Below are 15,208 nucleotides of genomic sequence, written 5' to 3'. Positions count from 1 at the left end.
GGCGGGGGGGGGGTGGGGGGGGGGGGGGGGGGGGGGGGGGGGGGAACAAACAAAAAAAAAAACACAACAAAACGAAGAGCTCAGCAGTCAAAGGACAAGCTTATACGACGTCCAGAAAGTCCAGGACTCGAGAAGAAAGAACAGACGGCGAGTCGGTACTTCTTCCGTGGTACCAAAGTCAATAGCCGCGGCGCTGACATCCACACTATCTTTTATCTGAGTAAAAACAACATTGAATGGAAAATTAGAAAAAAAGGGCAAACAGAAATGGTTCAAAGTGGAGGATTTACGCTTAAACGTGAGTACCTTTGTTTCCATCTGTGTCCGTCGATGGCCTGTCTGTCCTTTGGCGTATTAGATTATTGTACTTGGTCTCAACCTCCTGTAAAAAGGGAGGAAAAAGTGTTGATAGATTGGTAATTAAGTCAGTTGTTAGGTGGATTGATGGATGAATAGACGGCGAGATGGATGGAAGAACACATTCAGATGGAGAATATAGTCTGGAAACACAAAACCTTCTCCATACTTAAACAGACCAGGACAACACTTTTCTCAGAGTTTCTAAATCTGTGTAGGAACCCGGGATTAAACGGCGTGTTGAGGAGCTGGAAATGCATAACGATGAGTAATCTTGAGTACCTTTAAATAGCCGAGGCTGGTCTGAAGATGTCTAAGGTGAGACAACACCTGTCTACTGAAAGTGGAGAGGCTGCCGAACTGTGACGTTGAAGAAAACCTCAAATTGATGCCGGAGTCGGCCGCGCAGCCTTGTGAGGTCCTCAGCTGTTTCCCTTCGGCTGACGCCAGGATGTCGCCGTCTGTGCTGCTCTCCCCTTGCCCTCCGTAACCGTCCAGGACTAAACATCCTGCAGGCAGAATCAAAAATGATCTACTGCAAAGGATTTCCCAGCACATTTTTTTTTTTTTTTTTTAATAAATCATTTTTTTCCTCGCACATACCATAGTCTTCAGGAGAATCAAAGAATCCAGTGTCCCCTGACCCCAGGTCCTGAGCCAGGTCCTCTGTCTTAGAGCTGCTCTTCTCGGAGCCGTTGTGAACCATCACCTTTGCGCGGTTGTCCGTCGGCGTCCGCAAAGAGGTGGTTCTCAGGAGACGGACTCCCGTGGAACGTTTGGTTTGTTGTGCCGCCTCCTGGGACATCAGCTGGTTCACCAGGACTTGCTTTAATGCGGCCACTGAAGAAACCGGCGAGAAGTAATGACTTGTTTTGTAATTTAAGAGCTCGGCGAGTTAATTTCTTTACGTGTCCAGAGGACTTACATGTTTTTAGTGCTTCGTCTGCCCTTGAGGGGAACACATCGAACGAGTCTCCTTCTCTGTCAACTTCAGACACTTCGCACGAAAGCTCTGGGTCCAGAAAACCTTCCTCTTCCTCCACGTCTGCCTTTCCTTCCTCAAATGGGTTGCTAGCAGGTAGAGAACCTTGCAGTGTACTTCTGGAGGCCGGGCCGCTCTCTTTGTCTAAAGATGGATGGTTGCAGTTACACAGCTGCAGTGTCCGAGTTGTGTGGATAAAAAAATGTTTTCCAAGATAGAAATGAGCTGCTTTGGTTACCTGTGGACTGCGTGCTGCCAGTGGACGTGCGGTCTCGTTCTCTGCTCAGTCTGGAAACGCCTGCTGTAATGATCTCCACGCCGTCTCTCTCCCCACTAAGACACCCACACACAGACAGAAACTTAACTCCGTAACAAGCCGAAACCCTGGCAGCTACCTGATGCGACTGGATTTTAAAACGGGAAAGAAGCATACTCAGTCTGAGGTAACGGTATGATGCTGTGAGGTTTGACCTTCATCGTGTCGGCTCTTTGGGAGATCAGAGTCTGCCACCTTGTGTGGGAGGAGACAAAACACTGTTCGGTAAGACAAACAAGCGTGGCAAAAATGTCAAAGGAATCCGTCGCGAGGAAACTGGACTCACGTTTTCTGATCTGAGACTGTGGGCGCCATGAGCTCGTAGATCTGTGCAACGTTGTCAGACATGGAGAGAACGAAGAAGGACTTGTTGTCTGGCAGGAGAGAGAGTGATCAGGAGGCTTTAAGCTTAGATTGTTTATGTTTCTATCAAAGGAGTTTAAGTGAAAATCTGGACAATAAATTAAGAAATTTTACAAAAAAGAATAGGTGTTTTTTCTTCTTCAACAGACGTAAGCCACCAGATACGGATCTCTTATGATAAGGTTGAGCAGTTACACGGGTTCTGGGAACTATTCCTACAAATTTTGGTAGCGGAGAGTCTGGGGAGATTGCAAACTGACCTGTAGCCACAGAGCGCACCAGAACAGTGTTGAGTTTAATGATGGGGCTGAAGGTATGTTTTGTATCTGGGGTGCCTGCCAGGATTTTGCTGTGACATTTTAGGATCAGACGCTCGTCTTGTTTCTGCAGCAGAACAAGAATGTCCTCCAGGAGGAGCGTGTACAGCTCTGAAAGGGAAAGACAGAATGCATCCATTCACTTTCATACATACGCATTGGTGTAGTAGAAGAGCATAATATTTAAATGCATATATAAAACCAATCAGTGCAAACCAATAGTCTTGTCCTTGTTCATTTTCCATGATAGAGGGCCCTCGTGAATCAGTGTCTTCTTGGTCAAATCCAAGTTCTGCCGGATGCACAGCAGAAAAAATAGATAAGTGAGATTTAAAGTTTGTGGACCCTATTACTCATATGGTTTTATCCAGTGCATGTTTCACAGTGCACATGGCGGTGGACGACAAACAAGCGCATATAAAGTAACTTGTGTATGTCTCTCGCCTTTAGCTCGAGGATCACTGGGTTGTCTGTCTGCTTTAGAGAGGAGAGGTCCAATCTTCTCTGGTAGTCCTCTAATTTCTGTAGGAATACACAGAAAAATAGGATGAGTAAGAGGTTTACTAAAGAAGACAACTGTATGGGGAATAATCAAAAAACAGAAAAATAGAGAGAGGTTGTTACTGTCTCCTTCCTCCAAATAAGGAATCTAAAGGAAACGCATGAAGAAAATTTAACATGATAGCACATTTCAAAAACCCACCTGTTTGTCCTCAGACTCTTTTAAAGCCTGGTTGACGTGACTAAGGATCTTTCTACAGCAGTCTGCTGCCTGCTTAACTTTGTGCTTCTCCACTGGATCGTCTGAAAAACATTATGACATCAAGCAGTGAGGACTCTGGTTCCTCGGGCAGCTTCTGGACAAATTAATACTTCCTGTGTTCGTCAACACTGGAAGTATTAATGGACACATAATTCTTAGAAAACATAATAAAGCACGGGAGGCATTATGCTCCTATAAGAGCTGGTCATATTTTATCATTAAGGCTTTCTCCTTGTGTGAGACCCAAACTCGTGCTAAGAATAAAACGTTGGCCCAAATAATTGGTGCCCCCATTTCCGGAACTGTGAACTCACTCCGCAGGGCCATTATAATGGTAATCTGTCTTCTAGTCTCGGTACTTCATTAATAGTCGATGTGTTGCAACAAAATGTCATTTATCACCGCTTGACTGAAACTCAAGAGCTGGGTTTCAATATTAATCACTTTTTATACTGTATTAAAATTTAAAACGAAACATTTCCTTGATTTTTTTGTTTTTTCTATTCTGGATTTACGATTTCAGAGAAACTAATTGATTTAAATATGACAGGAGAAAAACATGGACAATTCAAGGAAGCTGAAAGTGGGAAAAACTGGTGCAAGAAATATTTCAGGTGATCAAACTTTACATTTTAAACCCTGTTTGGTGTATTTATCAAAACAGTTATCCAGAATCAGTGCTAAATAGCCCTGCAAAAACATAGTACACCAGTCTCATATCAATTGTGCTGGTAAAGAGGCATGAAACAGTAAGAACTTTTTATCTTAACATACACATACGCAATTTGGTTAATTAAATAATTACCAAATTCAGCTAAAAGACGAAAAGCAGCCCACAAACCCACAGACTAGAACCTAATTAGAACACGAACAAAAAAAAACCTGCGTCAGCATGACTGCACCTGTGTATCTGACAATGTTGTCTAACAGCAGGGGGTACTTGGTGAGCCGCAGCATCTCAACAGGAATTATGTCCTTTAGCTGCAGTCGTCGACACTGTCTGTTACTCTCCGCCTCCTAAAAATAGACAAGTCAGGAGTCCTTACACAGTGAAATATATTTTTTTGGGTGTGAAAAAGAACCCTTTACAATGTAGTGAGACGCATCACGAGTACCTGAATGAATGAGGTGAACCTTGAGTCTTTCTTCTGCTTGGTCTTGATGATCTCCAGCGCAAACGGCTGGTTGCTGCAAAAGGTTCCCACTGCCTGCTTGATCTTCTCCTCCTCGGCACCACTGAACTGCAGGGCGGAGATGAAGAGGAGCTCAGTTGGTCAGAAGCATTCGTAACGGAAATCTATTACGTGAGCAGCCGACTCCAAGAAAGTGGCCTGACTTATGTCCTTTCGAGCACGGACAGCTTAAGTTTTAATGTGGTACTCGATCGATGCTCAGACCTCAGGGGACCGTTTGTCCTCCTTATATCCATCTCCCTGCACAGGGAGGGGGGATTCGGACGAGCCTGCCACTGGATATTTGACTACCTCACACCAAATATGTCACGTTGAGATGTGTAGATGTTAGCCAAATCTGGGCCATCTTCGGACATCGTTAAGAAACGAGGCTGCATTTGTTCTCCATGGTGGAAACATTCCCTGCTACTAAGATAGGAAAGTGTTCCTTTGTCACTCTCCTTCTGTCTGGGTTTTTTTTTTTTCTTTCTAAAAAGTAGACGATATTTGTAAAGGTCAAGGCCTTCTAAAAATTCATAAATAAAAATCTCTTTTTTTTTTCCTTTTTTAAATCAGATCTTATGAGTAACACTTAACAAAAGCCTGTTACAGGTTGCAAAAAACTTCTTTTTTTATTTTATCAAAGCATATTCAAGTGTTAGAATGGCTCAGTCAAAGTCCAGACTCTGTGGTAAGACTTGAAACAAGTTGCAAACTGCAAACACCATTTTCTTTTCATTTGACAATTATGGCTTACTTTCAATTAGTTTGACACATAAAATGCTCATAACAGACTTTGAAGGCTGTGGTGTGAAAAAAAAAAAGGCATAATATCAAATGTGAACATTCCCCGTTTCTGTGTGCACAGTTTGCTTCAGCATCATCATTCAAGCTGTGACCACAGTTTTAAAAAAACGATGCCAGAAGAAACCATTTTGACTCACCCACGAGAGCAAGTCGTCCCCCCTCAGATCTATTACCAACAAATCATTTCTCTTCCGTATGGCTGTCATTTGCTCAAGTATTGAAACTGAAATTCAACAAATGCATCGTTAGTGAATTATGAATGACGAGTTAAAGTTACAGAGTACGAGAGTCGTTTTATTGAGTGTACCATGCAGCTGTAGGACCTCTTCCAGGTTGGTGAAGATGTTCTTGATGTCGGCAGGAGGAAGGATTGCGTCTTTGGAAAGCCTCTGGTAGAAAACGTCGTCCAAAACCTTCAGCATCCCCACATGCGCACGCTCCGTATAAAACAGCTCTGCGGACGGCATGAGAGGAGTTAACTCAGAGCACATTGTGAGCGTGCTCTCATACCGACATGCAAAAGCATTCATGTCTCTTGATTTTCTTTTCTTCATAAACTTGAATGCCTTTTCTTGGGATTTTATGTTATACTCAAACACAAGGTTGTTCATCGTTGTGAAGTGGAATTACAATGATACAGGGCATTTGCATTTTTCACAAATTAGGACCTGTAAGGTGTATTTCCAGGTCCGTCACTTGCTAGAACCATTTCTTGCTGTGGGCTTTTGGGGTTTTGTCCACCAGCTTTGCAAATCTACAGACTGACATTTTTGGTTATTCTTTGTTTTTGTTTTTTTTGGTTGCAAAAATAGCTCATCATCAGTCTGACGGGATGTTGGGCACTTTAGAAAAATGTATCTAAACCATTCCGTTTTTAGGTCTAACTTTTGCTTAGGGTTTTTGTTGCTGCTTGAAGGTAAACCCGCCAGCCAGTCTCGAGCCTTCGATAAGTTTTCCTCCAGGATTGCTCAGCATTTGCCTTCATTTCAGCTTCCCAGCTTTCCTGCCCCTGCTGAAGAAAAGCATCGTCACAGCACAGTGCTGCCAGAGCGTGCTTCACTCGCTCTTTTCATAGGTCACTGTCCTTCTCACAGAGTGCTCTGGATTTGGACCAAACAGTCAAAGTTTGGCCTCATCAGACCAGAGCACCTGACTGTATCGCTATGAGGAGTGACTCTGGTCTGCCAGCGAAGAGTGCAGTAATTACTATCTCCTAGATAATTTTCCACAAAGGCCAGATTTATTGTGCGCACAACTAATATTTGTCTTGTCGACAAATTCTTCCACTATGGAAGTAGCTCTCTTCGGCTCCTCCAGAGTTCCTAAGGACTTCTTGGCTCCTTCTTTTATAATCTCAACCAATCACTTTAGTTCAAAAGGCGTGTCTCGATGTGCCTGCAAGAGTTTGGATCTCTTTCCATTTTCAGATATTGGATTTAGCATTGTTCCATTGCAAAGAAACGTTAATTTATAAAAGACATTATGAATATGTACTAGATGGCATTTCTATTTTGAAAGCTAAGGAGTTTAGACTAATCTTGCTTTCTTTTTTTCAGATTCTAGGACAAAACGAATCCTGTTGTTTTTTTTTAACTTTCATCTGCGGCTGAGGCTGAAATGCAGTACATGAGCTGAGGCTAACCGAGTGAGCCCTTCCCATAAATATGGAAAACGAAGGACGACAGGTTGCCGACTTAAAAACATAAAGCACATACTGCCTTTATATTTACACACTATCTGGTTTTATAAGAGTCCTGTGGCAGCATGTGAAATCCCAGTGAAATACGTTTGTGGTTGTAGCACATCAAACATGAAGAAGACTTATGGACCAATGGACGCTGTTTGGCTCACCGTTTATAACTTCTTGTCTCTTAATCTCTTGAGGCCTGAGTCCCGCGAGGACCTCTCGTCCCACCAGCTGCTGCCAGTTGTGGAGCTCAGAGTCTGTCCCCTGATCGTCCTCGCTCTGGACATCTCCGATACCCAATGCCTCAAGTCTAAGACGAGAATAAGGTCACTATTCATTTCTCCCTTTACCTTTCAGATTAATCCCAAACGCCAAAGATTAATCCCAAACGGATCTGCTGCACTCACCTTCTGACCGCCTTTGGTGTCCCGTCGTGAGCCCTGAGAAAGATTTAGTTCAATTAACCAATGACAAAAACGGGAAATCGTCTTCATTCTGATGCAGAATGCGTAAAAACTCACCTGTCGCTTTCTCTGTCGTCTTCTTGTAACTTCTCCATGGGATAAAGCTCAGTTGAATCAGGGAAGGCTAATCCATCCAGAGGATCAGGCTGAAGGCCGTCACTCAGCCTGGAGGGGGCTGATGTTGGAGTCCCACCTGAAACTGAACCACATACATTAGCTTAGCTTGAAGAGTTTAGTGTGCTTACGCCGTACGCTGACTTAAATGACTTCATTTGTAGTCAACGAAAGGGTCACAGAAGGGGAGAAATTTCAACAAGGAGTTAAGACTTAGGGTCTGATCTTAAAAGATCCCAGATTAAAAAAAAAAAAAAGGAATGCACAAGTGGGCTTTAAATGAGGATTTTGTCTGTAATTGTGGATGGCGACGGAAGACAGAGTGGCCATAAAAGAAAGCTCAAATTGAAAAACATGGAGTTGGCAGAATACTGGTAATATCAATGTTGCTACATTTCATTTGAAATGAGCAATGCAAAAGTTACAGGAGTATATTTCTGTCAAGGAGGAAAATACGTTTTTGAATTCTGTCCCTTCGTCACACGGTAATTACATTGTTAATTTTTTTTCCACCGTGACAGTAGCGTGCTTCTGTATACAGTGCTACGAAACACCAGCCAAAATGTTTTAAAATCCATCAAAAACAAAGCTTTATTCGACAACTCAACAACCCCATGTGTGTCACGGTGGTTTTCACTTTGCTTTAACTGCATAAAGATTGCCAGGAGTCCTGCTGCATTAATCTGTCCCACGCAGACATCTTTTGCCCACACAGTTTTTGGAACATGCAGTACACAAATATAATCTGCACCACCCTTTTGTGGGATTTATTTATTTATTTTTTATTTTTTTTGCGGGCATCCTGACATAATGGTGTTATGCTGCCATAAAGTGATAGTTGTAATCCTGCAGCTCAAAACTGGCACCGTACAGTTCCACAAATGTTTGAAGTGACTCAACATAAACTGTAAAGTGTAATAGCTGCAGCAGAATCATCAGTTCAGAGTTTGCTTGCTGATAATTATGCTTTTTAATTTTGCCCCTGGAACCGCTTTGCTCCCTTTCCCAAACACAAATGGGAGCTGTAATCAGCATAACGAAGTTGAAATCTGTTCACTGGTTCACAATTCCACCAATTTGAAGGGAATGTAATTTGGTTTAGCACCAAAAGACGTCATGAAACAAACAATTTGACAGTTTTTAAATGCGTTCTGAACTCTATTTTTGCAGTTGGTGGTGATTTGTGTAGCAAAATGTGAATGATTAACTTTATATCAAGCTTATTCTTATGCATCCTCAAAGAATATATTTCTGCACGTACATATATGTGGCTTCGCCATCTTAAAGCTTAGACATGAACAGCAGAATGTAGCAGAATGTTGAAACTATGACCACTTTACATAGTGGCTACAAGGCTATTAAACATGTTAAACTTCCCAAAAGTAAAGGCTATTTCATTATACTAAACTACCAACATGCTGCAAAACCCACATCAACAACCTTAATATTCTAACTCAATAAGCCATGATAAAGCTCACCAATATCAGCGTCTCGGTTTGCTTCCACACTGTAAGTGGTGTTACTGGGAGATGAGACGGACAAGGAATGAGTGAGTTCGGGGCCCTCGCTGGACTGGCTGCCCCGCAGACGGCTGCTATCCATTAGCTCAACCGCTCCTAGCGTTGGCTGAGACAGCTGTTTCTGAGGCCTGGGGCGATTTTCCGGGTTTTTGCCTGTTGTGTAAAAAGAGGAAAAAATATATATTGAGTGCCAGTTTTTTTTTTTTTTTTTTTTACAGCTCACACCAGATAAATGCATTCGGTTTTTAAAGAGTTACATAAAGCCATTCCCCCCCCCCCCACGATAATTGAATCATAATAAGCCTTTCCTGTTTTAGGTTTGTTAGGTCAATACCAAAATAACAAGAAAATAATTTCCATCCTTTCTTTGCGTTCTGAAAATAACTTAAGTGTTCTTAGCATTGCCTTTGACGTATCTGATTTGGGTCAAACGTTTTGGTGATTCTCCCAAAAGCTTCTCACAGTAGTTTGCTGGATTTTTAGCCCATTCCTCCATGACTGAACTGGTGTAGCTAGTTTTGTTTAGGCTGTCTTGCATGTACACACCTTTTCAGCTCTGTCCACAAATTTTCTATGGTTCTCATATAAGAGCTCTTTGATGACCAGACCAAAAATTGCATGTGTTGGCAGTAATTTGTAATTGTAAATTGGCAGAAAGCTTATAGATATTGTTAGCATAAAGAGCCGTCAGTGCCCGATCTTCGATCGTCATGCTGTTGTCTAGAGCTTCAATAAAAACATGCAATGTTTTTTTTTATTTTTTACTTACAATAAAATAAAACCTGTAATGTGAAATGCAGCAGTCCCTCTTGCAGCAAAACACCATTAAACAGCACTTCACAGTTGAGGCGATCTTCACTGGCTTATAAATATCTTCACTTTTCTTCCAAATGCAGCAATAATTACTACGGCCAAGTATTTCCACTTTAGTTTTATTAGACCACAAGATATCTCTCCAAAGCATAAGGCCATTGTGAGTGCAATTTGAAAATATAATCCCCTTTTTTTAATGTTACTATTGGAGTAATGGCTTTTTCCTCTCCAAGTGTCCTTCAGCCCCTGTTGGTTCAGGACTTTCTTCACTGTGGATAATGTCTTTTTTTTACCAGCTTCCATCAGCATATTCACAAGGTACTTTGTTTTTGCTCCAAAACCATGTTTTAGGCTTTCACATCAAAACATGGTTCTCTCTGGGACACAGAACCAGTCTTTGTCTCGCATGTTAACTAGACCTTCCCATTGTTTTCATATTGCCTGTCTAAGGGATTTGTGCAACACAGCTGAGTAGTTTCAAGAACACCACTGATTACTGAGGCTGCTTACAACAGATGGATTCAGTTTGCAAGCATTGCAGTGTGGAGAAACGGAAGAAGATCGTGTGATTTGATAAGTTCGGAGTTATCCTGTCCTAGAGTGATGGTTGCTAAGGTAAGAAGAGAGGCACATTAAGTGATGTACCCATCATGCCTAGCATCCACCTTTCAAGCCTGTGGAGGCGGCACTATGCTGCACACAATCTGCCTGCAGACCACCTGAACATACTGAGTGACCAGGTTAGTCCATCAATGGATTTTTATCACAGGCATATTTCCAAGATGATAATGCCAGAATTTGTCATGCTCAAATTATGCAAGAGTAGTTAAAAGAGCATGATACGTCATTTTCACACATGGATTGGCCATCGTAAAGTCCAGACCTTAACCATGCTGAGAATCTGTGGGATGTGTTGGAGAAGAATCTGCACACCAATCCGACTCTCACTTTCTATCATCTTTAAAATCTTGTCCAAAAAAATCAAATCAAATAAAAAAATAAATCAATGCAACTCTGGCCGAAAATACAAAGCCACACAAATCATAATCTACCAAAGGGTATTGTATTTTTTTAATGTATGTAAACTTCCAAATAACATATGTTATATAGATCTCACAGCCTCCAAAACACACACACACACACACACACACACACACACACACCCACACACACACACACACACACACACACACACACGAAATCAAACACCTACCTGCTGCTTCGATGCGGCTGGGTCGACGCTGAGGTACAAGATTTAAAAATTTCTTTTTTAATCTGTCATCGACTTCTTTATCTGTTTTAATACTTTTCTGCTTAAAGAAGAGGAGGAGACAAAGCGTTACATGCTTGATGAAGGTAAAGGAGAACATTTGATACGCCAGACGCACACGTGGTACCTTCATCTTAGGGAAAAGGCGGTTCAGACCCCGTTTGGACTCCAGATTTCGAGGCTCCTTGACCCTCACACCGAGGTGCTTCATGTACGTGTAGATAACAAACTGTATTGTAGAGCTAAACGGAAAATAGGAAGAGTTAATAAATAAGAAGATTGGTATTTGCAGTTGAACAAAAAAAGAGGCAGTGTTTAATTGTGAATAGCACATGTATGCATATTGTGACTTGTGCCATATGTCACCCCAGTCCTCGTACAATTTCTAGACAACCCATCTGTGCAGTGCCGAGACCATATGGCATATCAAACAAGAGTGTTTCAATCAGTCACACTTTTGAATAATTTAATATAAACACACTGCATAAATTACATGTTCTCTTTAAGAGTCTGCCCTTATTTGTAAACTGTGGGAGATGCAAATCGGAGCTTTAATGGCACAAAGGAATGTGTCAGAGTTGCTCAGTCGCCGTGGGAGAAACATCACAGACATATGGTCTTAAGTTAACAAATTACTATTTCTGACATAGTTCATTTAACCCAAGTCTGCTTTTTAATGCCCAATTTTATGAAATCAAAATGTGTAAAGACAGAAGTGACAGTGCTAAAAGACTTCTTAAGTTTGAGACTCGTTCATTCAAAAAAGCAACAATAAAACTCTCAAACACTCAAAGAAACATATACTTTAAACATGTGACAATATGAGGTATCTTACCATTTGTCTTCCTCTGTGGTCTGAGTAGTTAAACTGAAAGGCAAACAAAAATATACGATTGAACAAAAAGAGACATCGGTAGTATATTTCTGCTCAGCAATCCCAATGACTTTTCATGTAAATGTATTTGTATGGACACGTTTCCAGTCAGATGTTTGCATGCTCTCATCTTTTGCATAGACATCATTCCAATTACAGGCTTTAAATGCTTTAAGGGAGAAACAATCCTGCATGAATGAACTCGATGGCTTCTGCCATGACAGAATTCTTGGGTGTCCGTGTATGATCTGACGTAATACGCACCACCACTAAATTAAACAGCAATTCTCAAATATATGCATATGTTGATCGAATCTTCTAATGAATAGAGCTAAAGTTCTAGAACGTTACTTCAACTTGATGTTATAAACGACTATTAATTTGTTGCAAATGATGAGGATTGCCTGAAGCTGGGAGTTCCTCTTTGAAAGTAGAACTATGATTTGTTTCAGTCTAATTTGGATTGACAGGCTTTCTGCACATTTTTTCTTGAGGGAGCCAAAGATTAGAGACTCTGGCTCAGATTTACAGAGTTCTCAACCCTATAAGGCAATTTAATTTATAAAAAAAAAAAAAATGCCAATAAATTATGAGATCTTTCTACAGAGATCACATTTTGAAGATAAAACCTTCAAATACAGACTGCATGCAAGAAGTAGCATGAATGGATGAAAAAAAAAAAAAACTGCCTAACTGCGCCTCAGGCCGTCATAACTCGAACTGGTGGCAGGGTCATGATGAGGGTCCATCTCTCTACTAGTGGTCTTCGTGCAAAGCACGAAGCGGACAATATAATATGATTATATTCGGCCAGAATGCTACCAGAGGGTTGATGCTCAACCAAAGATTAGTGCTCAAATATTTGAGTTTTTATGTCAAACTCTGTAATGAAAAAGAAAAAACAAATTCCAGCTTTTATTTTATTTTATTTTTTTTTAAAAAGTTTTTCAGTTCTATGATCATTTCAACTAGGAGACAAAGACATCTAAAACACATCGTTAAAAGACCTACATTTATCATTTTTAATGACTGCATGTCAACGTCAGACCGGAAATTCATCTGAGTGAGCGACTCACAGAACGTCATCTATTTTAGATATGATGTTTTCAGCGTAGGAACGTTCTCGCTCGAGCGTGACGCGATCTCGGACTCTCTCTTGGTCCAGTCTGGCCAGCTCAGCTTCAGCCACCGTTAGACCCATATTGCGCTTCTGCCTGAAATTCAAAACATATTTTTACCCACGAATCGCTGTAAAAAAAAAAAAAAAAAACTATTTGTGCATTGATATTAACAATTCACAGTTTGAACTCTAAGACAATTTACTTAAGCAGCTGCCGCGTTGGAAAGGAATACAACAGTCAAGAGCGACATGGTTTACCGAAAGTCCTCGAGGTGTTTCTCAACGTCCGCTAGCAGAGAGTCCTGCAGCGTTTGGACATGTTGCCTATTTATTTCTGCTGTGTGTACCTCCCCCCGCCACCGATTTCCAAAAAAAAAAAAAAAAAAAAAAGAAGAAAACTCTTTAAATACGCTAAACGTAAGGTTAAGGACTCACACTCAAACAAAAATGATCAAACAAAGCAGAATTTTCACTGAGTTTCATAAGCACAATGACATAGTTACCAAGATCAGAGGAAACAGATTCAGGAACAGGAACCTTTAAATTCTGCAACAGAAAATGTTTTTAAGTCAATTAGTTGCAATGATGCCATTTTAACATGCCAGTGCCATAATCGACATAAATGTCTTGCCAGACATTATGGTCATGTTTGCCCAAACATGTGACTGATTCAGAAAAATCGAACTATTAAATATTTAATAACAAAGATGTTAAGAGTAATTTCAGTGGCATTCAACAACTTCCATGTGAAAATGTGACTCATGTTTCAAACGTGAGCGACTCACTGCTCCCCGGTCCATAAAAAAAGTGTGGAGGTCCATGAAAACCCGTCGGGTCTCTTTGGAGTTGGTCTGCTTGTAGAGCTCGGTATAGAGGTAGCACAACTGAGAACCGGAGCATTTGAGATTCGTTTAGGGGACGTCGGGTTGCATACAAACAGACAACAACTGTGATTAAGAGAGTCTCACCACAGGAGCAGGTTCGAACTGAGAGATGACATAATGCAGGAAGGCTGCGAGGTGAGCCGGGCGAGACTTGAGCTGCTCAATACTGTTAAAGCTGTCGCACTGGCCGTTTGTCTGAAACACACGCACGTTCTTCTTTAAACTTGCTTTTGCAAGGGTACGTTTGGGTATGTTTATAGTACATCTGTAATGTACGACACCCATGTTAGCAGCAGGCTGTAAAAAAAAAAAAAAAAGCCCACCTGCTCTTGGTCTCGACCGAAATAGTCGTCTTCAGCTCCGATAATTTGCGAGATAACGCGAGAAGAGGAGGGACTGCTGAGTGCGGGGGGTGACAGAGAGTCCTGTAAAAAAAGAAAGAAAAAAGAAAAACACGATTAAACATATTAGTCTCTCCGCATTAAAACTGTCCATACTTTCATCATAGGCGTGAATCTCCACTTAACTCCTTTTTCCAGGTTAAAATGATGCTGTAACACAAAAACTGGTTGCAAAAGTTTGAATCTAATCTGGATTTTCTCTAATCACACCAATGTCAAAATTATACGTACAGGATCAAGTGTGCAAAAATATATTGGAAATACAACATTCCAATATTAGTCTCAGCAATATTTATATTGCAAAGCACTATTTAAAAAGCAGCAATTGTTGGCTAATATATGTTAAGGGTCATAAAGTTGCATTTCATGTGCTAATGCAATATTTGGACAGTGTCATGGCAGTAGACGCTCACACTGGACACTAATGACAATATCCAAAATGCTAAAGGTCACAGAAGAAAAGAAGAAAATAGGCATCTATCGCAACGGATCTCATCATTGTCAATAAATAGCAATATTACTGCAATCGCAAGACTTTCTAATATTGTTCATCCTTATATACAAGCACAGCCATATTTGGATAAATGGGCATTATCAGTCTGAAGAGAGATACTTTGTACTGCCATTAGCAATGTTCTGCTATAATCCTCATAGGATATTTAACCACTATTCTTTAAAAAAAAAAAAAAAAAAAGGGTGAAGTTCCTTTAAACTGGTTGCTTTACTTCTTTACAAAGACCCGATCACAGTCAACACATCTTTAAGAGGATTTTACTCAGTTTTGATTTGTGCTACGTATCATTGCCTTGTTGGAAAAACTGATTGTCAGTGGTGGGTACAGTCAGTGGTACTTAAGTACAATTTTCGTGTATCTGTACTTTACTTAAGTAGATTTAATAATGGGTACTTTCTACTTTCTACTTTTACTCCACTACATTTTACAGTAAGTATCTGTACTTTTTACTTCACTACATTTCTACAAAA

General features: G+C 40.8%; 1 protein-coding gene across 5 annotated transcripts in view; it reads right to left on the bottom strand.

Annotated features, from left to right (window-relative positions):
• Positions 1-33: 33 nt before the first annotated feature.
• The window catches only part of arhgef12a (Rho guanine nucleotide exchange factor (GEF) 12a), a 93,289-nt gene continuing 78,114 nt past the window's right edge, over positions 34-15,208 (bottom strand). For 4 of the 5 annotated variants that reach the window (XM_015047942.1, XM_015047945.1, XM_015047943.1 and 1 more), the window contains 29 exons: positions 14,147-14,248; positions 13,908-14,018; positions 13,725-13,823; positions 13,443-13,485; positions 13,198-13,303; positions 12,896-13,033; positions 11,781-11,813; positions 11,073-11,187; positions 10,889-10,988; positions 8,821-9,015; positions 7,286-7,427; positions 7,172-7,204; positions 6,929-7,074; positions 5,385-5,531; positions 5,215-5,300; positions 4,214-4,339; positions 4,001-4,115; positions 3,039-3,139; positions 2,780-2,857; positions 2,552-2,627; positions 2,279-2,446; positions 1,942-2,029; positions 1,773-1,850; positions 1,578-1,672; positions 1,283-1,483; positions 961-1,197; positions 640-866; positions 307-382; positions 34-216 (listed from right to left, as the gene is read on the bottom strand). In XM_015047942.1, the coding sequence (XP_014903428.1) occupies positions 206-216; positions 307-382; positions 640-866; positions 961-1,197; positions 1,283-1,483; positions 1,578-1,672; positions 1,773-1,850; positions 1,942-2,029; positions 2,279-2,446; positions 2,552-2,627; positions 2,780-2,857; positions 3,039-3,139; positions 4,001-4,115; positions 4,214-4,339; positions 5,215-5,300; positions 5,385-5,531; positions 6,929-7,074; positions 7,172-7,204; positions 7,286-7,427; positions 8,821-9,015; positions 10,889-10,988; positions 11,073-11,187; positions 11,781-11,813; positions 12,896-13,033; positions 13,198-13,303; positions 13,443-13,485; positions 13,725-13,823; positions 13,908-14,018; positions 14,147-14,248 (3,273 nt within the window). In that variant the 3' untranslated portion in view covers positions 34-205. The remainder of the gene's footprint in view (positions 217-306; positions 383-639; positions 867-960; positions 1,198-1,282; positions 1,484-1,577; positions 1,673-1,772; positions 1,851-1,941; positions 2,030-2,278; positions 2,447-2,551; positions 2,628-2,779; positions 2,858-3,038; positions 3,140-4,000; positions 4,116-4,213; positions 4,340-5,214; positions 5,301-5,384; positions 5,532-6,928; positions 7,075-7,171; positions 7,205-7,285; positions 7,428-8,820; positions 9,016-10,888; positions 10,989-11,072; positions 11,188-11,780; positions 11,814-12,895; positions 13,034-13,197; positions 13,304-13,442; positions 13,486-13,724; positions 13,824-13,907; positions 14,019-14,146; positions 14,249-15,208) is intronic. The other variant, XM_015047944.1, reaches the window with a different exon arrangement.

The sequence above is a fragment of the Poecilia latipinna genome, unplaced genomic scaffold (genome assembly GCF_001443285.1).
Source record: "Poecilia latipinna isolate Pla-1442-1.1 unplaced genomic scaffold, P_latipinna-1.0 Scaffold851, whole genome shotgun sequence".
Taxonomy (NCBI): domain Eukaryota; kingdom Metazoa; phylum Chordata; class Actinopteri; order Cyprinodontiformes; family Poeciliidae; genus Poecilia; species Poecilia latipinna.
This window is presented reverse-complemented; position numbering and strand designations above follow the sequence as displayed.